The sequence below is a fragment of the Euwallacea fornicatus genome, chromosome 7, assembly GCF_040115645.1.
Source record: "Euwallacea fornicatus isolate EFF26 chromosome 7, ASM4011564v1, whole genome shotgun sequence".
NCBI classification, from domain to species: Eukaryota; Metazoa; Arthropoda; class Insecta; order Coleoptera; family Curculionidae; genus Euwallacea; species Euwallacea fornicatus.
In genome coordinates this window covers 5,354,875-5,376,568 of record NC_089547.1, presented here as the reverse complement: position 1 = coordinate 5,376,568, position 21,694 = coordinate 5,354,875, and the positions used below count along the sequence as shown (strand labels likewise).

The following is a 21,694-nucleotide window of genomic DNA, read 5'->3' as shown; positions in this document are numbered from 1 at the left end:
GCATTTGTTTGAACCACCCTCAGTGGTTCCGTTCCAAAATTGATCATTCAACAAAAACAAACACGAACCCTCTTTAAATGTGGCATTAATGTGGTTTGCATGGGGCTTGCAGTGAGTGGCGTAGCGATGAGCATTTACAACCACATCCTCCTGAGGGGCCCCGGTAAGAGGCGCCATTCGATCTCAGGTTCGTATCCGGTAGTTTTGTTCTGGGCCCAGTAGAATGCCGCTTTCCGAACAGTGCTTTTTTGTCGTGCGCATTTGTAGAAATAGAATGTCCTTTGGTGTCTCCGAGGCGCTTCGGACACCGAACGGAAAATGCCATTCTTCTTGTTTTGTTTATAAACTCAGATGTTTCGACGTCAGCAACGGTAGATCGGTGAATGTGCATGCCGATGATCTATTTTTACGTTGTTTTCCTCAATTGACATTTCGACGTTAAACACGATCGAATTTCTCGCCGAAGCACCGCTCGCACAGTTTTTTGCACTTCAGAATGTCCGATCAATGTAGTTTCGAATAAAAATAAATCGGTCTTCAGTTGCAATTCGAACTCGGAACGGTCGGTTCTCTCGGGGGGAGGGCGCCCTTCGGCCTTGACAATTTGGCGAAGGCGCTGGGGATAATTTTTTTTTTTTTTTAATTTTCTTCCACTTCGGTTTTTGAACATTAATTGAAACCGGTTCGACTCGTGGAACGAGCATTTCAAAAATACATCGACCGCCGATAGAGAGAAAAATACCGTGGCATTTAGCAAGAGTTCGCATTACGTAACGGGCGGCTAAAGTATCAAGGTTTTATTATTGCCGACCGTCTGGCCGGTCTGCCAGAATTAGATGTCAGTCTGGATATTTATACATTTTGTTTTTGTCGCAGTGCAATCGCAAGCGAAACTGGATTAGGCTCGGACTGGCTTTTCTCGTCCGAGAAAGATCGAGGGGCGTTCTTGTCACACAGATTTCCGATTAAGCCGATAATTCGGACATTCGAACGCGCACAACGCCCATATGTCCTCCTAGTTTTAGTCTAGTTAAATAGTAGCAGTAATGAGCTGTTTGTTTGTTCGAAACCGCCACCGGCATGTAAATAGAGCTTTCTCTTGTCACACTCCTTTAACTACACGCATCGTCACGATGCGCTTTCTTGGGGTTTCTTGGGGTAAAAACATAGTGAAGCGTCATACCTCGCCCCCCCTGCACCGCCGTATAATGAGCAATGGAATATCTTGTTTTCCCGCGGCGGGGCGCTTGAATCTCGCCCTGTGATTGGTTCTCTCAGCCCCCCCCTCCACCCTTCCGCCATCCGACAACAGTAATGTTGCATTTAATCAGCAGTACCGCACATGTTCGATGCGACGGAAGGACCGAATGTTACGTTGGGAGCGGAGGAACGGGATGTGGGGTGCTGCTTGAGGGGCCAGATCGAACTTATCATTAACAAAGCATAATCGATAATCAGTAATTGCCATCATATCGGGGTGTTTGGCGACTCGCTATCACTATCCGAATCGCGCAACATTTTTGATACCTCTCTTTTCGTGAAAAACTAGACAAATGAACCGCGATAAACGGCGATGTCAACTTCTTCGCCATTTTAATCGGCCGCCATGTTTAATAATGCGCGACGAGGTGCTTCACTATGTTTTCACCCTCAGTTCCAACCCGATGCACCATCCTCCGTTTCTGCACCATCTGCAGTGTTGTGTTTGTCTCCAGGTGGTGGCATCGGCTGGTCATCGGGGGCTAACCACCAGCGCACCCAGTCGTTGCCCCTGGCTTCACCCCTCGGCACAGTATCCTCCCACGTCACCAATAGCACTTCAGATAACACTACCACCACCACCACCACCACTACCACAACCACCACCACCACTACCATCACTACCAACACCATTTTCCTAACCAATCATCAGATGGCTACTAAAAAAATGCAGGGCGCCGTTGGAGGTGGCAAATGTAGTACGTATTTTTCGTGTTGTCCGGCTTAAATTGGCTTCACCTTGGACATTTTCCCAATTTCGGACTGATATTTATTAACTTGAGATGCTGTTGCAGGTTTCCGTGAGCGGTGCGACAGCATGCCGTCGAGGCCGAGGACCACCAGCGAGGGCAATCACGCCGTACCCAGCTGGGGAAAACCTTACGCGGTGCCCTTCAGAAGCCACCTTAGAGACGCTTCACACAGCCCCCCAACTGGTAGTAGCGTGTTCTTTGCGAAAAACCGCAATAACTAAAATTACATCGTTTGAACAGGAAGCCCAATTAGCCCTCCATCAGATTCCACGGGGTCGTCTTATAGCTTGGCAGATGACCAAGACGGCATCCCCGAAATGGAATATCAACGAATGTACTCTACCATGACCCCCGATGAAGTAATTGCAGAGGAGGATTACCCGGAATCTCCCCGAGCCAATCACGGAACTAACTATGTGTCGATGACTCCACAAAATATAGATTACCTGGACATGAGAGGGCCCCAAGGAGCGCTCAATTACACCTCCAATAGTCTTAACACGACTTCTGGGACGCCTAACGCTGATTCTAGGTGCGTTTCTGTCAAATATCTTTTTGGGAGATTCCCCGAATGTTGTTTTGTTGTAGATACCAAGATTATCCCCTGGACAAGGTGCGCTCATATGTATCTCCCGAAGATGATGATACCAGACCTTGTAGGGCTTACTCTGTAGGTTCAAAACCTCCGGACGCTCAGCTAGCTACCACTCCTGAGAATTCTAGAGTTCGAGCCTTCAGTGTCGGCTCCAAAACCAAGAAGTATTTCAACAGGGTAATTTCTGTGTTTAATCAGTTTAGGCGCAACTGTAAAAATCGTCCTGCAGGTGCTTCCCCCTCAGCATCATGTGCCCGGAGTGAAGTCCAACAGCGCCCCGCTTTTGGGGCCCAACTCTCGCATAGGCAGCTCTCACGGTTCCATCAACAACCCAATGGACGACTTAATGGAAATGGACTTTTCAGCCAATGCCAACAAGGGGTCGAAGGGCGGCAACAGCTCTTGCAACCACAAAAACAGTAGTTGTAACAGTGCCAAGGGCAAATTCCTTGGATTCTTTGGTCAACATTTCGGTGAGTCACATCAAGAATCGAAGTTCGCTCTATCGTATCTCTACACAAAGGATTTGGGAGCGACCACAAAAAATCTGCCCTGGAGACCTTCGTAGAAACCAGACCGGGCTTGAGGGCAATTTCTGGTGGTAGTGACATTGCTTCCTACGTGGACATGACCCAAGGGCAGCGATTAATTGCCACCCTTGAGTCCAGGGGTATGACCCTACAGCCCATGAATCAAGTGAACGGCGCGTATCTCGACATGAGCGGCAATAACCCCCCTTTGGTGGGACACCCCTTTTCGCATTATCTGGATATGAGTGGGTCTCAGCAGCAACAGCAGCAGCAGTATGCGAGCAACGATCACTCCTCTTATTTGGACATGAGCGGAGGTGGCAACTCAACCCAAGTCAAGGAAGATTACATGGATATGTCTGGGTAAGATCTTCTGAACTCCTGTGAGACAAGTTTTTTTAATTTTTTTTTTCATTTAGTTCTAGCCCCAAACTGCCGTTTTCCATGGACGATTACGCGCGGCAGTGCGGACGCTTCCAGGGATCGACCCACAACCATCGTCAAGATTATCTGGACATGGGTCGGTTCCGTGCTGACTCTAACTCCTCTACGAATTCTAGGGGCGCTGTTTCTCCAGGTATGGTGGCTTTCCAGTTAGATTACTCAGATATTCTTCGAGGTTAGATGATATTTTGAAATGATAAAGTTCGTGCGTTTCACATTACAAACCGATTGAATAAAACATCCTCAATGAATGTCGTAGGCGCACTGTCCAACGACCAACATAGCGACTACTTGGACATGTCCGGACGCAATAGAAGGACCGACTCGTTTGGCTCGCATATGTCCACGTCCCCACCTCATTTTGATAACGTTTCGCCCAAGCTCTCGGATCACTTGCCCTTCGGTGTTATTCGCGGAGGCCGATCCACAATTGAGGGGCAAGTCTGATTGAAGGGAACCTGTTTAGTTTTGATAATAACGATGTTTGCTTTAGGTACGTTCAAATGACACCCGAGGACTCTTCTTCAATAAAGCATCAGCGACAAAACAGCGCTGAGAGTGCAGACAACGAGCACGGTGACTACTTAAACATGTCCGGCATGAACGTAGCCCTATCGGCCACCAAGACGGACAAAACCCGATCCCAGCCAATAGCCATTCAGACAGTTTCCAGTAACACCGTTGTTAAGAACTCTAGTCCGATTTCCATCTCCTCGCTGCTGGGTAGGAAACCCTCTCCGCCCACGAGAGGTTCCCCGAAAATGCACCTTCCACTGAGTCCCTACTCCAGTCTACCGCGGCAGAAGTCACCCAGGAAAGGGTCTGCGTCTCAAGGGGGCAGCTCGAAGGACAGTTCTCTCAGTTCAAGCGTCACCACAACGCCCTCTAGTTCTTCCACCATGTTCCCGATGAGCCTGAACAGTCCGCAGTCGCCGATGATTGCCGGAAGTAAAAGTGCAACTCCTACGACTCATGCGCCATCCGCGGTGAAAGTTCCTGCTTCCGTTCTGAACGTTCAGTACAAACCCACCGGAACGAGGAAGAAGGTAAAACGAACTGAACAAGAAAACGAGACCGAATCACTGAATTCATTACTGACAATTCAACAGGCTTCGACGGACGAGTACACCATGATGGACTTTGAGACGACGAGTAAGTCTTCCCCTCTCGAAGCTAGTCGCGTGGAAGACTCGCCCTACATGAACTATTGCCCTCCGAACAACGGGGTACCCTCAAGACCGTCGGAACAGTGCTGCAACGAAACCGACGACATGTCCGGGGATTACGCGGTGATGAAGCCGGGAGTGTTTCCCTTGAAACCGACCACGCTATCCAGGACGAGAAATAGTTCCCCCTCAGGTTTGACGTCGCCATTGGCCAGTCACCTGTCTTCCGTGGGAATAAGCGATCGGCAAAACATGTGTTTCATGCCCATAAGGGAAAAGGACGAGAGAATGCCCAGCCCCAAACCTGGAGACGTGCCCGACAGATTAACCCAAGGTAAAAGAAGAGTCCGCTCTGTGGTTTTTAATCTACCATGATGGCAGATCGAACGGCCTCGACTAACCTCAGCTAAAAACCGTACCCTTTGTCAGATTTTTCAATTTGCAGATGATAAAACTCTTGAAACAGCGAGCATGGAGTGCGAGGAATCCCGCACATACGACAGACTGAAATCACCCGGTGGAACCTTGAAAATTTCGAGGCCCAATTCATCGAATTCCGACATGATCAATACTCAAGCCCAAAGACCCGCGTCCACAACAGGCTCGGAAAAGGGTTCTTCCCGACCATCGTCGGTTTGTTCCGAAGGGCTGACGTCCAGATTAGGTCAGGCTTCCAACGTCGCTTTCACGTTTGTCCGTTTAACCGACAACTTGCAGGTTCTTCGTCAAGTGTCTACTCCTCAAGTTCCTCTACCTCGACAGTGGTGGGCGTGCCCGACTCGCCTTCGGCACACGCGGAGCCTCAGCAGCAAATCGTAAGGTTACACTACGCCAGTCTGGACCTCACGGACCACGGGGAGGACCGCAGCCCAAGGAATTCGAGCGAAGCCGGTTTAAACGAGTGTCCAACCACCACTTTCGTGTATGCCGACATCGACTTTATCCGGAGCGAAGAATTGAGCAGGGCAGGCTCGAACAACGGTACTGCACTGAACAGCAGTAGCGGGAACAGCGCCACTGTTAATTGAACAGATTTATAGGGAATTTTTTTAGCGGAATTTTGTTTGGCTTTAGCCCTTGGATAGTTACGAAGGCGCTTAATGTTAAACTGGGTTTCAGTTTTGTTCGATAATATTGAGATTTGACTTGAAAGCATTTTTGCGAAGGAGAAGCTGAATATCATCCTCAAAGCTCTTGTTAGTCTCAGATAGACTGAAAATTTTCTACCGTAAGTCTCTAGATCCGTTTTTATATTACGATACATATCTTCGTTATAGGACAAATTCAATTGCGTACGTGTTTATTTCGACGTTCACGCAGAGTCACATTAGAAGGAACTGGTTCGAATGAGACTTTCCGTTCACGAGGGTGTTTTTAATAGGTTTTAATAGGCAGAACTCGCGACGTCTTCGAGCGAAGCGCGGTCATGTTTCCGAACGCCATTTTGTCAAGAAACGTTGTTTTATTTTTAGAGATGGCACCAGTCTTTAGGCACTGTCGAACCTAGAACGGAACATGATTCTACCTGCTAAATCGAAAGAAAAAAAAACAAACAAAAAAACGACCACCCACGCCAAACAAACATATCAACACCCGATATAAGAAAAACGAATACTGTTCTATGTAAACACACATAAATTCTCGATTATTCGAACCTACACAAAAGGTCTTCGATAGGTAAATATATTCAGTGGCGGCCCGAGGCCCCCTCTACAGGCACACCAGGAGGGCAGCCCTCGCGGACCGTCGATTATTCTAGCTTTAAGGCATTTTAAATCTAATTATTTATTTAGCGGTTGTTGTTGAGTGAACAAGTCGTCTACTATAGGCAAAGTTGGTTTATAATCTGGATTTTGACGGTGATGGCGAATGCGCGGGCGTTGCAATCATTACGCCACCCTGCTATTTATTGAACAATAAGACTTTTTACAGCATTTTCAACGGACTACTACTATGTATCACTGCCAGATATTAGTACTCTCACACTGATTGCAAGATGGTAGCGTGGTGCCTGTTAAAAGCAAAAAAAGATGCCGAAATTTTGCAAGACCCGCGGCCCGTACCCGTCGCCGTCAAGAGCAACAGTTAGAGAATTTTTTTAACGAATGCAACCTAGGACATATTTCGGTGTTGACCGGGCCAATTGCATTGGTCAAACGCTGTTTAGTTAATGATGATTATTATTTGAAGCCAAACTGAAACAAACCTTCGATTCCTACCCAAAGTAACGTCAACGCAGTATTTTTATGTCGTAATTTTATATTGTAACTCCTGTGAGAAATGTGAGAAACTTGTCGCGGTCTTTGAGTATACTATATCCCTTAACTAAATGTATACTATAATAAATTACTAAAAGCAAGTTTTATAATCTTCATAGTAACTATTGGATAAATGTTTAAGTCCTTTTTTTGACGAGTGCGGGTGCCCAAATTACCGTTGCGAGCGCCCTCATTCGTCACTTTTACAACTCAATTTATATAAAAAAACATTACTACATAATACGTATATAATTTTTTTATATAACCACCGAGGCTCAAAAAGTATATTCCTATAGTAATAGTTCAAGTCCCTCTTTTTTGTTTCCTACTTGTAAGTTTTGTTTTTATCCTCCAGTTTAGTTACGTACTTTTATTTATTTCTACAATTATTATTATCGTATTAATCAATAGTTGTTGTTGGGCAGTTTTTTTGTTAATTATTAGACTGAAGGTTGACAAATTCGGTTACGTTGTAGCGCAAATGTGTATGTTGTAATAGAGAATTTGTTGCGATTTGAACTACGCGGGGGCAAACATTGGGAATTTCCGTTAACGTTTTCTTATAGCAACTGGCGGCTTACACTCTAATACAGTATGTTGCGACGGAGCAAAACATGCCGCCGAGCGTAATAAATTAATAATTGTACGTGTATTTTTTGCTGTAATGTTGCATTTAAACCTCTTTGTATTGTTAACAGAAAAATGTTCAATAAATATTTTTAACATAAAAACTGTAATAAGATTTGTACGACCCGCCCATCTCCCGAGCAAAGTCTCTTGCAGTTGAGAGAGAGAGAGAGAGAAGCGTAAAACGGGCGGTTCCGTCCCCGTGACCGTGCAGGAGGACGCTCGGCGTCCTCTTCACGATTCCGATTAACTCGGTCTTGTCCGAACTTCGTCGCGTTGAACGAAAACATCCTCGCGATCATGAGCTCATAGACCTTTCACGAACGAACGCTTTCAAACGATTCATTTCGAAGTTAAAGAAAAACAAGGCAATTGCTTTGCGTAATTCACGCTTGATATGCCAGTCCATGAGGCACTTGGGCTAGACACAGGACGTGTTTGCACCCACGAAGTTGCCCAACACCCAAATAACGAGCGTAATGTACCTTTGTCGGATCGACGTAGCCGAGAAATGAGATCGCGTTAACAACGAATGTCCCCAAACACGGGGTGTCCGGCCTTCCGGGACAGCATTCCAACCACGTGTCCCGCCCGCAAAAAGCAACTGAAGTTCGCCATATGAGCCACGTTCGACAATTCCTTTTTGTCAAGAAAGTACGGGCAGTAGCAGTTTTATATTTTCGTCAATCTACCTTTTGTGGCTCTAAACAGTCGCTCATGCCAAGACCAGAATCTCTTATTCCCCTTGTGAGTCCTCCTTGAGAGTTTGTGCAGGCGTACACACTTTTCCTCATACAGCCGCAAACATGAAAATCTAGGGGGGTTAGATCTGGCGATCGAGGAGGCCAAGCAGTCACGACCTACCCACATCCGTGGGTAGTTGCCCTCCTCGCCATCGGAGCATGGTGCGAAGGGCGGCCGCGTGATTATGCCCTTAAGTTGCGCTCGGAATTCGAGCTAAACATCTCGGGAACTTTGGCAGCCACAGGAGATGAATTGGAAAAATTCCGAGACGTCCCGTATTTCCTTGACACGGCATTTCTCGAATACGAGGTTTGTCCGGAAAGTTCGTGTAAACGATTTCTAGAAACGCCCGAGGGCGATGAAGAACCACGCCAAGGACGGAAAAGTCGAACGTCAAAACAATGTTGGATTTTTTCGATTATCAGTGAATCATCCACCGAGAAGTCCTCCTTCCAGGCCGGATTGTCAACGGACACTTCTCCGTTGATGTCCTCAGTCGCCTCGAAGCTGGCGTGGCTCGGACTTGGCCCAAGGGAGGCGGCGGACCACGGCAATGTCCCTGCAGACATTTCCCTAGTTGCACGTGGGTTTATTCCATTACCACGACGGGACACCCTGCTCATTCACCGGATTTGACACCGTGTGACTTTTTTCTATTTCCCAAATACAAGGTGGTGTTTCGGGAGCGGCATCTGAGTGACGTGGGGGCCATCAAAGCCGATCCGACCGGGGAGCTGAAACGCCTCAAAACGGTGGACTTTCGGGCAGCTTTTGAGTAGTGAGGAGCGGGAACGGCGCAAGCGCATTGTGACTCGGGGAGATTATTTTGAAGAAAGCAAAACTGAACTATCCGATTAAGTGTAAATGAAACGTTTGTTTCGCTTTTATATGAATTTCCCTGCTACGAAAAAACCTGGACACCCCGTATGTCGTCGTTTTCAGTTAAATTTACTGATTATCCCCAACGTTTAATCTGCTTAAACCTGCGAAGCGGTCGCTAAATTTTCTCACGACTTCGCATTTCCATCGCGTTACATAACCCCGGACCATCACTTTTGGTACCCACTCATTAAGCAAACCAAACGTGAGCGCAGTACCAAATAGCACGCTTAAATGTACTATTCGAGGAGTACCTGACGATTAGCGATGAAAATGAAAGTACTGATAGTGCGACATTTCTTTGGCAAGCGCCTTTTTCGGGTGCCCCCCCTTTCGAATGGGTCTGGTATATAAAGAATTAGGCGGCAGATGCTCCCTGCCAATTAGGTGCTGTTATCGATTCTGATACGATAATGATTGCTAAGGTAAGCGAAATTTCGATGTTGGAGCTATTTGTTACGATTCTTCGTCGGTTGTTAGCTACTGATGGCGATGGCAGTTTGGGGGCCAGCAGCACTGGGGCAACAGCAGCCGACTGCCCCGTCCCCGACCGACCCCCTAGGAACCCGCTATTCGGCCTCTACCGATGTATCGCACATCTCCTTCAACTCTCCCTTGGTAACGTACGGGGCCGCCTTAAACGAGATTCGACTTCCAGCCACACCGATCCAACCCGCGAACCTCAAGCAGCTGCCTCAGAACCTGGAGGGGGCGAAACCGGACACTGGTGAGATCCCGACTGAAACACCGACTTAGTGCTGAAACAACCGTTTCTTTAGGAGTTCAAGATCAGCTGCAACGGCTTCAGGTGACGACCAACGCCAACCAGCAACAACAGTACATTTCGGTGCAACAATTCCCGGCCAATCCGCAATTGCAAAACAACGACCAACACCTGCCCTTGGCGCAAGCTCAGCAACAATATTTGTCTCAACAACAACAACAACATGCTGTGGCACAGCCGCAGCAACAGTACTTGTCACAACAGCAACAGTATGCTCCGGCGCAGCAATACCTGCAACAACAGCCACAATATGCTCCTGCGCAGCAATACCTGCAACAGCAACAACAGTACGATCCGGCGCAGCAATACCTGCAGCAGCAGCAACAGTACGCTCCAGTGCAGCAGTACCTGCAACAGCAGCTACAATATCCTCCAGTGCAACAGTATCCTGCGTTGCAATCTCAGCAGCCATATGTGACGCAGCAACCGCAAGCAGAGTATTTACAGAGACTGCAATCGTCCGGTACCGGAGGGTACTTCGCCACTGGACCTTACGCAGCCCACTACCAGCAACCCGGTAGTGTTTTGGTCAGACAGCCGGCACCGCAGCCGCTGCTGCCCCAGGCCCCCTCAGCCGCCCAACTCACGTCCAGGGTGGCGTTCAACGGCCCCACCGCCGGGTTCAGTTATAGTTTTTAGGTTCTTGCGTGGCGAGAGCGTAAAGGGTTCCTACGTATGTGTTATAGGAAATAAGATTTAAGAACAAGTAAAACAAAAAAAAAGGAAGAGAATGAGCGCGGTTTTATTTCTTCCGATGTCACCATTAACCCGGTACCAAACGAGTTCAGATTGACCCCAATTTCTTTAGACGCATCGCACGCGAGAAACGCGCTGTATAATCCGTGGGTGCTCCTAAAATTGCAGTCGGAAAATAGTCATTTTTCATGGTCAAAAAGAGGTAGTCCAGTTTGGCGAAAACGAGAGATGAAATTCGACGTGTTCTATGGCCTGCTGACCCGCCTGACTTTAGTCCGGGTGATTTTATCGGTACCGCTACTAGCAGATGTGGATATATGGAGGGAGAACGTGGGGAATGAATTGGGCGCCGTTGGGAATTTAGGGAGGCTTCCCAGGGGTAAGCATCGGATAGTTTGAATTTCAAGTTTTCCACCAACCCCGTGCAGTTTTAAACTTCTTTCCGGTGCCCTTCGTGGAGGAGTGCAAAGCGAACGACGGCCGCAGACGAGGTAAATATAGAGGTGAAATATCAGTTAGGCGAGCACTAAGAAAGTTAAAAAGGCATTTGCATGAACACGTACGAGTGCCGGATACAGGAGGGCAAGTCCTACGGCTTCTGCGCCCTGGGATTCGGAGTTTGCTGCGTCTGTAGGTACCGGTAACGTGGCAGTAATCAGAAGACAATTAGCCCCCGTTGTAGTTACAGCCACTTGCGGCCAGGAAGTAGTCAACAATCTGACCTATTTCGTCAGCCCCAATTACCCGGATTTGGCCTCGGACGTGTCCTCGTGCGGGATTAAGGTGGCAAAGATCGAGTCCGAAGTGTCTCAGATGAGGTTCGACTTCATCCACTTCAATCTGGTGGGTTTCAGGGCGGCACGTTAAACGACTTATTTAATGTCAAGAGAAATTTAGGGACAACCCAACAGGACCACGGGAGAATGTGAAGGAGACGTGTTCACGATTAAGGCCTCGAACTCCTCCAGGGAGGTAACGATGTGCGGACTGAATAGCGGACAGCACGGTACGTATCGAGCGAACCCTTCGCAGTGGCGGGATTGACGAATTTTCTAGTTTACTTAAACGTGGAAAACTCCGAGCACGTCGAGATCAGCGTGAACTTGGACAAAAAGGCGGTGAGGAGGTTCTGGGAGGTCGTCATAACTCAAATTCCTTTCACCGAGCAGGCGCCTCCGGAGTGCCTGCAATTCCACACGGGTAACAATCGACCACGCGAGCGAGACCCACCCACATGTCCGGTTATGGGCGTTTTTAGGTTCCTCGGGGGTGGTGCAAACGTTCAATTTCGCCGATAACGGAAGACATTTGGCCGATCAGGACTACAACATTTGCATCAGACAAGAGGAAGGGTTCTGCAGCATCGCGTACGAACCGTGTTACGAAAATGCTTTTCGCATCGCTCCAAATAACATTGGAGGTATGACGACGAGGGGGTAGTGCTAAGGGAGCCTTAACGGTCCAGAAATCTCGGAACGTTTCCGTTTACAGGGGTAGATTTCAACGTTGCAGAGGAAGGTTCAGGCGACGACGACCTGGACGCGGTTTCAAGGAACATAGGGCTGTGCAACGACAAAATTGTTCTGCCCTGTGACTCGGACGACCTTTTGATGGTATGTAACGTGAGGGGCAGGTCGGGACTAACCGTTCTTAGCAGGTAGCTCGAAAGCTGACGATTTAAAATCTGCAGCTCTCTGAATTAGTCCGGCACATTACCCCTCCCCAATTTCTCAAGACGTCTAGATCTTCCGACTATTCCCCTATTTCAGCCTGGTTTCCTCGGATTGGCCCCTGGCAGCTGCAGCTTGGAGCACTGCGGCCCCAGCCTGTGTCCCTCGGGAACCAGTCCTTGCAGGATAGAGAGCAGCGTGCAGCCCTTCAATATTGGCGTGCATTTTGGCCCTAGCGCTACCGACACCTCGCCGGAGGATAATTTGGGGATGTGTTTATCTTACGAACAGATACCGTGTGAGGAATTAAACTCTCGTTGATAAAAACGCCCTTTTCTTAACGATTAAAAAATATCAATAGGTACAATATATACACGTAAGTATATGACTCATTGTACGCAACAATAGATTTTTTCCATTTCGGTTTTTGTGACCTTTTTTTACCCCTCGTCCCTTGCCCGTAAAATAGTAGAAATTGTGGCGGGAATGAAGGCAATTGCAAGTTCATATTCGAATAAAAACGGAGCTTGAGGGCAAAAACGGAGCTTAACGCGCGTAGAAATTAACATTAACTCCTAATCAGTCCCCTCAATAGTCGTAAAAATACCTTATTAAACGGACTACGTCTCGTCATATGCGCCCTGATCGTCAAGGTTATTCACAATATTATTTTGCTGGGTCTCATCTCCCATCTCGTCATTTCTGCTAATGGCGAAGTGGATACATCTACGGGAAAACATTCGTTGAGCAAATATAGCGCTCATTGACTAACGTAGCGGCAACCTACACAGCGAACAAGATCACAAGAACTTGCGACGCCATAGTCAAATAATATATCCCCTCCGGGTGGGTGTGGATGGTGGCGTTGTAGAGCTGGCTGTACAGCACCCCGCTAATGATAGGAACTGCGTTGTCAGCGACGGCCAAAACCGACAATACTTTCCCTGTCGAAATATCAAATCGCCGCTTTGGTTACTTTAGTTGCTTTAACTCTATATACCTTTTTCTGACGGCTCCACTATCTTGGACACCATCGAGCGCACCACCGGGGCCACAATCGGGCCAAATGCCGCAAAAGCACCTCCTATAATCACATTAAAAGATCACCATGAAATTCTGGCAAAAATGGTGATTCGTACCAAGGTAAAACACCCAAGGAACGGTGGCCGCAGAGTAAAAGATTCTGGCCACGGAATGAGCCGTGGCCCCCAACATTATGATGACGGTGTCCCTCCACCCGAGGAATTGACTCATTATGGGTATTGAAACCAATAATCCCACGTCCTGGAACGTGCTTTGGAACGTGCGGAAATTGCTGTATTGCTGCAACGTCCAGTTTAACACCAACTGGCAATATAAATACATCATGTTGCGCTCGTCTCTTTGAAACACGTAAACCGCCATTATTGCGATTAGCAACAGCAACACGGTCTGCTTTTTCTTGGTACGACTGCGAAGGAACTTCATGTATAACACCAGTTACCAGGCTCGGGATCTCGAAATCAACGTGCTGCCAACTTTACCTGGAAGGGAATTTCCAGGAGCACTTTAGTCTCCTTCGATATCAGCCATGTGGTAGAGTTGCCAGCACTTTGACTTATAGACCCTGAAACTCTTCAACGAACCTCTTTGTTAGAGTTTTAGCAGTGTCCGTCACATGATTATAATCAAAGAAATCCAAGAACAAGTTTTGAGCCTCGGAGATTGGTCGCTGAGAGGTTGTCGTACGCCACTCGAGTCTCACTAACGAGTACAATATGGCTGCAGCCAATAAACTCGCGTTGATAATGAACATTATTGTATAGGAACTGTCCACCTTCCTGCAAAAAGGACAAAATTGATTCCACTTCGCGCTCGCCTTCGGCGGTTGTATCTACTTATATATCCAGGCCCCCAAAGCAGTGCCTGCAGGCATAGTAGCCAAATAGCACACCTCCAACAAGGTCACCCGAAGGGTGCGATTTTTTTTGCTGCTAACATCGATCAGGTAAGTAAAAGCTGCAGCAAAAATTGCCACATCGGCCCCTAAAAACAACCTTTGCATGTTTGTTACGTCTTGAGGCTCAGATGCCAATACTGACCAGTGAAGGCCATGGGCAATGTGGCTGTATAAATTATATACTCCACCGGCCAATGAATTTGAACACTGTTAACTACCACCATAGTGGAGTAGTAAAGTTTCCCAATGAGGCCCATAATGAGAGGAATCTTGCGGCCGCGCCGGTCCGACCAGGCGCCCATGAAAAAGGCCAAAATAATTTGACCAGCATGCCCAGCTATATCATTCCATAAATGGAAATTTGAGACTGTTATCTAAAAATAAAAGTTAAATAATCCCTTATCAGGCTTTTATTGCAGCCTGCTCAAATCTCAAGTTGATGATTGCTGCTTAACGGATTAAACTATACATACTCGACACAACGATCTGATTTAATTGAATGTAATAAGTACTAACTTGTACTTCTTTAGTGATATTCTCATATTCCTTCTTGTTAATCTGGGTGCAAACGGTCTCATTGTAACCGTGATTCACTTTGCACGCCTTGTACACGAAAAACGATTGTTCCACAACTGAGGTTATCATAAAGGCCATCATGTAGAAAACCATAGTTGGTTCCACGGTGATATAGCTGGGGAGCTTCGCTAGGTAATAGCAAAGGGTTTTTGGATGGTTGGTACCTTGGGATGAATGGCCATTGTGCAGCAGTTCATCCATCTATATCACATATAAATGAGTACAGAAAAACGCTACACATAAATTACTGGAAACACTTTTAGCTTAATATGCTTTCCCAATCTCATCACAGCTTCAATTTTCTACTTCAGAGATAGCAATACATCTATAAAGTATCTGCTAAGATATTTGATAAACTATGTAAGTGTAGGTGTTGAGGGACATAACAGTTCCGGCAGTGTGAGGCAAACCTCAACGCTTCAGTTAAGTCTTAAAGTGGCTAATTTGGTTTCGTCTTAATAAAGTAAAAGAGCTACAAATGAAAGGGCACTACACGTAGTAAACAATAAGTAAATACCTGTCTGAACCCGTTTTAACTTGCTCAAAATACAACTCGAACCAAGTTTTGCTATGAATCCGACACAACACAATGCAATAGCTGTACAGAAGCGGTAAATAAATTGTGTTTGCTGGCAATTCTCAAGCAACAAATGCACAATTATTATTAAACAATAACAAACCGTAATATCGCAGTTCTCCGCAACATTTGTTCTAGTTTTTACTCAAAATATTACACAATAAATTCGACGAAAATGAGGTTAGATACTCACCTGCTTCTTGAAATTCCCGCTTTTGGTTGGCGCAGGCGCAGCTCTGCCGTCATTTACTTCTGTAGCCGCCATTTTGTGCCGCGAAAAAGCGTGAAATTCAAAATGTTTTAGAAACGTTTGTAATGAAATAAAGCGCACCTTTTTATACCACTTTTCAAGAAAAGATCGACAAATAAAATAAAGATAAAAGACCGTTTAATGTGCAATAGATCACTCTTATTATACACCAGAATATTTTATTATTACGATCATAAATGTGGTGGTAATAAGCAATGAAAAAGAACGGTTTAGTTTGTTTTTCGGGTTTTACTTCAGATTGGAAAGCACATTTGATATTAAAATTGACAAAATTAATCAAATCTTTATAATTGTGTTGAATGTTATTGTAATCTTTATTGTGGAATTTGAGAGGGAGTAGAATATTTCAATATTTGTGACGTTAGGATTGCGTCATATCGCAATTTAATGTGTTTATTATACGAAATAAAGACTTTCACCGACGAATTCAAACGCTGTTTGTGCCAAAGACGGCGATTTCATTCAGAGTCTTTGTTTCAATAAGACGTTTCGTAAAACGCCCGAAAATTTCAAATAGAGTTTGGAAGAAACATTGGAACACTCCAAGGACAAATCATTCAGCGATAGATTTTTGGATTCTTGACAAAGAGGTGACGAGTCATCTCACGTTTGCGAGTTGCACATTATGGTGAGGTTACATCATACGAAATGAGCATCGATTTCATCATTTTTATAATTCAAAACTCAATTAATACTAATTAGATATACATTACACGGGAATAGTTGAATAAGAGCATAAAGGTTCGACTGCTTAATTTCAAACATCCACATCCGTCATCCTCTTCTCCGAACAAAATCTCTCATGTTTTTGCCGACTACTATTAACCAGTATTCAAAAATAGGAAATGTTGTCCTCAAAGCCGGTTGACGGATTGAGTCGACCTCATGCGTTGGTCGCCTGCAGATGCTTGTGTACGCACTCTTCTTTGTTGATTAAATGAGTCGTCTTGTTGACCAGTTGCATCAACGAGGCCAAATCACGCGCCCAGTCGTTTAGCACGTCGCTGGGGTCCTTGACTTGCTGAAAGTGGACCACCTAAGCAGAATTTTTTAATAATGCATTCGGAAACTTCCATTCACGTACCCCCGCAGGCCTGTCGGTTTTTGCTTGCACAGTTTTGTTTACCACCAAAGTGGATAAAAATTCCTCGGTTTCGGCAGGAGATAAGTCCAACAGTTGGGCGATCCTAGAGATCTTGATACGCGTATAATATTTGGCCATTACTCGAATGTTGTGCTCTACTACTCTCGACCTTTGTGCAACCACATACACTTAAATAAAACAATGTTTTTTTTTTAATTATAACTCACTTTAAATCAATCCATCTCTTTGCAGCTTGCTCATCACCACTAAAAACTGGCGTGGACTTGACTTCTTTTTCATACAGTTCACACAAACCTGACCATTTGATCAGTTCTGGAGTGGTGAACAGCTTCAGTAAAGACTTGTATAGAGGGATTTCTTCCAGAACTTTATCAGTTAGTACTCGATGTGTTAAATCAGACTAAAATTCTTTTTTAAAATATTTGGAAACACTTAGAGAGTATGAAAAAGTACTTGTTCATTGTCATACGGGGCCAAAATGAGATACAAAACAACTGCTTTTGCGGACGCCTGTTTTTCAGTTTGATTTTCTTGGATACTCGGGGTGTTTAGAACTGCGCGATAATGTTTGCAGGTCGCGAGATAAGAGCCTTCGTGTTGGTCAAGTTCCATCATCAATCTAACATTAAATTGTTGTTTTTTACACACAAAAAAAAAGACAAAATGTGGGTTTTACCTATAATACTTCAACTTTAAATCCTGAGTGCCCTCATCCTCAAAAAATTTGGTATTAATTTTCTTTGAGATAATTTGAGTCCTGATATAGTCCTGCTTTGCCAGGCACAACCTCATCTGCTCCAATATCAACTCAACTTTTTCCCTCTTTTCCATTGAGCCGTACGTCTCCACTTGCAGTTCTTGGATAATATTTGCAGCCTCCTGAATATTACCTTCGGCTTCTCGCAACTCAGCCAACTTGTGGGTGAGCCTGGCCCTTTCCACCTCTACATAAATTTTACCCTCAGTCACTTGTCGCAAAGTATCAATTAATTTTATCATTGTTTCGTTGTCTGGGGTTTGGTCTAAGTAAGTGCAACACTCTTGGACCATTTTGGTCACTGCTTGTTTCAGTTGGGACCTTCTCTTGGTTAACATAATGATGTGCTCATTTAAGGCAGTCCAGTTTTTGGCTTCTTTACATATCTGGCAGATAGCCACTAGAAGACGATATTAATGTTAGAAGAGAAGCATGCAAATACAATCATACAAGTCAAAAGTCTTGGCAGCATTTAGGTGGCATAGGTAGGTATTAAGTAGTTTCAAATTCAAGTGCATTTTCATGTAATGTGAGTTTAGGAAATAAGAGATAGTACTAGAGAATCTGTGTGCTAAAAGCGAGTAAAACTATGCAACGTAACATTGTATCCTGTGTGTACGCACTTTTACATACCTAAAACACGTCCAGTAGAGATCATATCGGCTCCAGTTCTTGTTTGTTTTTCAAGGGCCAGTAGCTGCTCTAAGGCATCATGTAATTTTCCCGATTTGGCCAGTTTCTGACACTCCGGGATATTCACGTCGCAGGTGGAGCTATAGTCCACCTCCATTTTAACGATTTTACCGGAATCCGTAGCTACCGTCTCCATCCTGTAAAAGACAGAAGCAGGAATGGGTTTTGAGGAGCCCTGCAAGGAATGAGGTTAACCTTAAATTTTATAATGTTTCTTGTGTTTAGAACGAACGTATTTAATAAAGTTCTTTTACTTTTACCGAAGTTTATTTGAGAAATACTCGCTTTTTCGTTAGAAAAAAACTTTTTAGACGAAATTAAAAAGCAATCCGCAAGTCACCACACATCAACAAATTTTTTACTATGTTGCCAAAGTTCGTCAGAAATCATGAAATCGAAGCCGAATGAAGACCGATATCATTATTTAATGGGTCATAAAAAGTTGAAATTCATGAACCTTAATTGAAGAAAAACGCCTCATAATTATTTCAGAGTTTTATATCACTATTTTCAATAGGGGTAAGTGTTTAAAAAATAAAATTACAAGAACAATGATAAATTTATGAAGATTATTAGAGGTATTGGCATCAGCGCTTTGACAATCCGTCTTTCATAATTTTTAGACAACATATACAGTAAACCGGTTACACATCTGTCAAACGAACTAGAAATTGAGGTTAGATGTGCAAATAGTAAACAAACAAATTTCCTGATAAGAAACCTACGAATCATCCAAAACCATGAATTTCTCCCAAATTAATATAGTTGTAATCCTGATTTTTTCTCTAACAGTCCCAAATTATGCTTCGCAAACATTGTCACCGAAAAACCGGGGCGCCAAGAAGAAATCGGAAGATAAACCTTTAGACAAACCGAAAGTGAAGTTGCCCAAGCCGAAATCTGGACCTCAAAAACACTCCGTCTTTGATAAGAAAATTGTATCTGAGGACGCTAAAGCCCTGGATATTTTAACGAACTATCAGGCGTTTCACACTGAGACTGACGACTATAACTTTAATGGTTTGGTGTTGGGGTACGTCACTCCTGTAAGTTATTAAACCCTGGTGAGCTCCAAATACCTTCAAACTAACATAACCTGCAGTGGAACAATCACGGCTATGACGTGGCCAAAATATTTGGCAATAAGTTCACCCACATAAGCCCTGTGTGGTTACAGGTGCGTCGTCGAGGCCCTCTAGATTATGATATGACTGGCATTCATGATATCGACAAACAGTGGGTTGTACACGTTAAAAATGCAGGGAGAGAAAGGAACACTAAAGGTGAGTTTATTGAGGGGCTGATCACTAAGGTATCTAGAGGAGTTCGCAAGGTATTTTGAAGTATTTACTCAAATTTTGCTGTTAAGCAACTCTGTCAGCGATTTACCCTGCAGTCTTAATTTATTTGGTTTGGGGGTTGTTGACCGGTGGTGTTAGTTCTTCCTAGGGTCCTTTTTGATGGTTGGACAGGGGACGATTACAGAGCTTTATTCAGAAGCTCTGACGAAATCTCTGCGATAAATGAGATTTTAGTGAAATCATGCAAAAAATATAAGTTTGATGGGTACGTGTTTGAGGTCTGGAGTCAGCTTGCTGGAGGTGTGCCCTCAGATATATTAGTTAACTTCATTAAATCAATAAGTGAGTCAAGACATTAACAACTGTCTTGCATCGAAATGTTATATGGAGCGTCATAGGTAAACAATTTGCAACCGAAGGCCTGGACTTCATCTTAGTTGTCCCACCAAAACGCGGGGAATCTAGCGTATTTTTTGAGCAGGAATTTGACGCTCTTTACGACCACGTAACAGCGTTCTCTGTGATGACTTACGATTATTCAAGTCCGCAAATGCCTGGTAAGGTTTCGAGCAACACAATTCCAATGATTAATGGAGGAATTTAGGACCGAACGCTCCAATTGGTTGGATCGAGGACACGATAACTTCAATAACATCAAATATCACTCGGAGGCCTAAAATTCTCATGGGACTCAACTTTTACGGGAATGACTATATGGCCAGCGGAGGGGGTTCTATTATAGGGCGTGATTATGTAAAGATCTTGGAGAAGGTGCCGGATTTGTCTCTGATTTATAATCAGGAGGTCGGGGAGCATTATTTTGAATACAGGTGATTTCGATTCGAAGTTGCTGGGAACTGTTGTTGTGAGGTGGTGTTTTAGGGATGAGAATAACGTGAAACATTTGGTTTTTTATCCCACACTGTATTCAATTTTTGCCAGGCTGGACTTAGCCTATAAGTTGAACGTGGGACTGTCTATATGGGAAATTGGGCAAGGTCTAGATTATTTCTATGATTTACTGTGATATTTTTAGCTGTAATTTTCCATGTTTTCCTAAATAAATAAACTGTTAACATGCATAGACTAAAAAACCAGCGATAAATAACATCCAGTAATTATAATACAAATACCCTCAGAATTTTAATCTTGACGGAGAACTTCAGGCTGCGACGACTTCATTAAATTTCCTCATGGTCTTCATCGCCTGGGGCAGCCCTATAACCCTCGTTTGGTACAGCCAGCTCAACTTCGAAGGCAAATAACTGCAAATTTTCCCTTTCAAGACACCACTCACATTCCCGCCCCTAAAATAACTTACTGCTTCAAAGCCAGAATGTAGTTAGAACTTGCGGGCACAGTACAGAACACCTCGTCTCTTCTAATAGCCAAAATGATCCTCTTTGCCACTTCCTTGGGCTCTAACATGGGCGCGTAGGCGGGTTTGCATCCCTCAAACATTCCGGTGTTGATGAAGTAGGGACTGACCATGGTGAGGTGGATTTTGTGGAAGCCCATGGTCTAGATAGAAATTTGTCCTGTTATGAGTGTTAGCGACAGTTTAGCTCAGAAGGAACCTTCAGCTCAGCCATTAAACTCTCGTGGAACCCGATAGTGGCGTATTTAGATCCACTGTAATCTGTGCAGTTGTAGGTGCCCAGGAGGCCAGTCAGTGAGCTCACTGTGGCAATGTGGCCTCTGCCCTGCTTGACCATGTCCGGCAGGAACGCCTTCGCAGTCTAAGACAAAGATTTTGATGATTATTAAGCATTGTAGTAATTAGTTGATTATACCCAGTAACAGGAGAGAGTGTTCACTTTATAGGTCTTCTCGATCATATAATCCGGCAATTCCATGAAGGTCTGCCCGCACACGATCCCAGCGTTGTTGATCAGGATATCGATGGTGCCCAGGTCGTCTTTGACGGCCTCTGCGGTCTTGTAGATGCTCTGCCTGTCCGACAGGTCTACAGTGTAGGTGTAGATCCTGTAGCCTTCAGTTGCGCATTTGTCCTTCAGCTTTGCCATAGCTGCAAGTTTTCGTATTATCGAATGCCGTCCGTGCAGATGA

The 21,694-nt window shown here is 45.0% G+C and overlaps 7 protein-coding genes across 21 annotated transcripts in view; 4 read left to right on the top strand and 3 right to left on the bottom strand.

The window, feature by feature from the left end:
• The window catches only part of LOC136340212 (insulin receptor substrate 2-like), a 42,234-nt gene extending 34,498 nt beyond the window's left edge, over window positions 1–7,736 (top strand). For 5 of the 12 annotated variants that reach the window (XM_066284086.1, XM_066284087.1, XM_066284091.1 and 2 more), the window contains 13 exons: window positions 113–187; window positions 1,716–1,958; window positions 2,055–2,195; window positions 2,253–2,544; window positions 2,601–2,784; window positions 2,837–3,080; window positions 3,131–3,500; window positions 3,557–3,714; window positions 3,841–4,018; window positions 4,075–4,627; window positions 4,691–5,081; window positions 5,193–5,411; window positions 5,465–7,736. In XM_066284086.1, coding sequence (XP_066140183.1) covers window positions 113–187; window positions 1,716–1,958; window positions 2,055–2,195; window positions 2,253–2,544; window positions 2,601–2,784; window positions 2,837–3,080; window positions 3,131–3,500; window positions 3,557–3,714; window positions 3,841–4,018; window positions 4,075–4,627; window positions 4,691–5,081; window positions 5,193–5,411; window positions 5,465–5,775 — 3,359 coding nt within the window. In that variant the 3' untranslated portion in view covers window positions 5,776–7,736. Of the gene's footprint in view, window positions 1–112; window positions 188–1,715; window positions 1,959–2,054; window positions 2,196–2,252; window positions 2,545–2,600; window positions 2,785–2,836; window positions 3,081–3,130; window positions 3,501–3,556; window positions 3,715–3,840; window positions 4,019–4,074; window positions 4,628–4,690; window positions 5,082–5,176; window positions 5,412–5,464 lie in introns of those variants that run through there. The other 7 variants (XM_066284088.1, XM_066284089.1, XM_066284090.1 and 4 more) reach the window with 4 other exon arrangements.
• LOC136340231 (short-chain dehydrogenase/reductase family 16C member 6) overlaps window positions 1–21,694 on the bottom strand; it is an 89,096-nt gene that overhangs the window by 66,201 nt on the left and 1,201 nt on the right. The window contains exons 4-7 of one of the 2 annotated variants that reach the window (XM_066284132.1): window positions 21,418–21,653; window positions 21,202–21,363; window positions 20,946–21,145; window positions 20,652–20,889 (exon numbers count right to left, since the gene is read on the bottom strand). In XM_066284132.1, the coding sequence (XP_066140229.1) occupies window positions 20,787–20,889; window positions 20,946–21,145; window positions 21,202–21,363; window positions 21,418–21,653 (701 nt within the window). In that variant the 3' untranslated portion in view covers window positions 20,652–20,786. Of the gene's footprint in view, window positions 1–20,651; window positions 20,890–20,921; window positions 21,146–21,201; window positions 21,364–21,417; window positions 21,654–21,694 lie in introns of those variants that run through there. The other variant, XM_066284133.1, reaches the window with a different exon arrangement.
• Window positions 9,475–10,811, top strand: LOC136340234 (nuclear transcription factor Y subunit beta-like). Its single transcript, XM_066284137.1, has 3 exons — window positions 9,475–9,680; window positions 9,736–9,982; window positions 10,035–10,811. The coding sequence occupies exons 1-3, from the start codon at window positions 9,669–9,671 to the stop codon at window positions 10,676–10,678; spliced, it is 903 nt and encodes a 300-aa protein (XP_066140234.1). The 5' UTR covers window positions 9,475–9,668; the 3' UTR covers window positions 10,679–10,811.
• Window positions 10,866–12,726, top strand: LOC136340051 (uncharacterized). Its single transcript, XM_066283767.1, has 9 exons — window positions 10,866–11,114; window positions 11,164–11,226; window positions 11,279–11,365; window positions 11,418–11,578; window positions 11,633–11,741; window positions 11,792–11,935; window positions 11,994–12,155; window positions 12,227–12,348; window positions 12,505–12,726. Exons 1-9 carry the CDS (start codon window positions 10,964–10,966, stop codon window positions 12,724–12,726), a joined length of 1,221 nt encoding a protein of 406 aa, XP_066139864.1. The 5' UTR covers window positions 10,866–10,963.
• LOC136340223 (probable peptidoglycan muropeptide transporter SLC46) lies at window positions 12,723–16,276 on the bottom strand. Of its 3 annotated transcripts, none has more exons than XM_066284116.1 (9): window positions 15,691–16,276; window positions 14,861–15,121; window positions 14,487–14,718; window positions 14,283–14,430; window positions 14,031–14,225; window positions 13,545–13,855; window positions 13,406–13,489; window positions 13,193–13,349; window positions 12,723–13,131 (listed from the first exon to the last, which is right to left on the bottom strand). In XM_066284116.1, the coding sequence occupies exons 1-9, from the start codon at window positions 15,760–15,762 to the stop codon at window positions 13,026–13,028; spliced, it is 1,566 nt and encodes a 521-aa protein (XP_066140213.1). In that variant the 5' UTR covers window positions 15,763–16,276; the 3' UTR covers window positions 12,723–13,025. The 3 variants fall into 3 exon arrangements, with proteins under 3 accessions (XP_066140213.1, XP_066140214.1, XP_066140216.1); XM_066284117.1 differs by lacking the exon at window positions 15,691–16,276 and adding an exon at window positions 15,438–15,683; XM_066284119.1 differs by lacking the exon at window positions 15,691–16,276 and adding an exon at window positions 15,601–15,683.
• Window positions 16,424–18,687, bottom strand: Rpn5 (regulatory particle non-ATPase 5). The gene is made up of 7 exons (XM_066284125.1): window positions 18,519–18,687; window positions 18,264–18,460; window positions 17,550–18,030; window positions 17,327–17,492; window positions 17,080–17,273; window positions 16,853–17,021; window positions 16,424–16,804 (listed from the first exon to the last, which is right to left on the bottom strand). The coding sequence occupies exons 2-7, from the start codon at window positions 18,457–18,459 to the stop codon at window positions 16,652–16,654; spliced, it is 1,359 nt and encodes a 452-aa protein (XP_066140222.1). The 5' UTR covers window position 18,460; window positions 18,519–18,687; the 3' UTR covers window positions 16,424–16,651.
• Window positions 18,983–20,704, top strand: LOC136340228 (chitinase domain-containing protein 1). Its single transcript, XM_066284126.1, has 6 exons — window positions 18,983–19,369; window positions 19,426–19,606; window positions 19,763–19,966; window positions 20,023–20,181; window positions 20,229–20,454; window positions 20,507–20,704. The coding sequence occupies exons 1-6, from the start codon at window positions 19,064–19,066 to the stop codon at window positions 20,649–20,651; spliced, it is 1,221 nt and encodes a 406-aa protein (XP_066140223.1). The 5' UTR covers window positions 18,983–19,063; the 3' UTR covers window positions 20,652–20,704.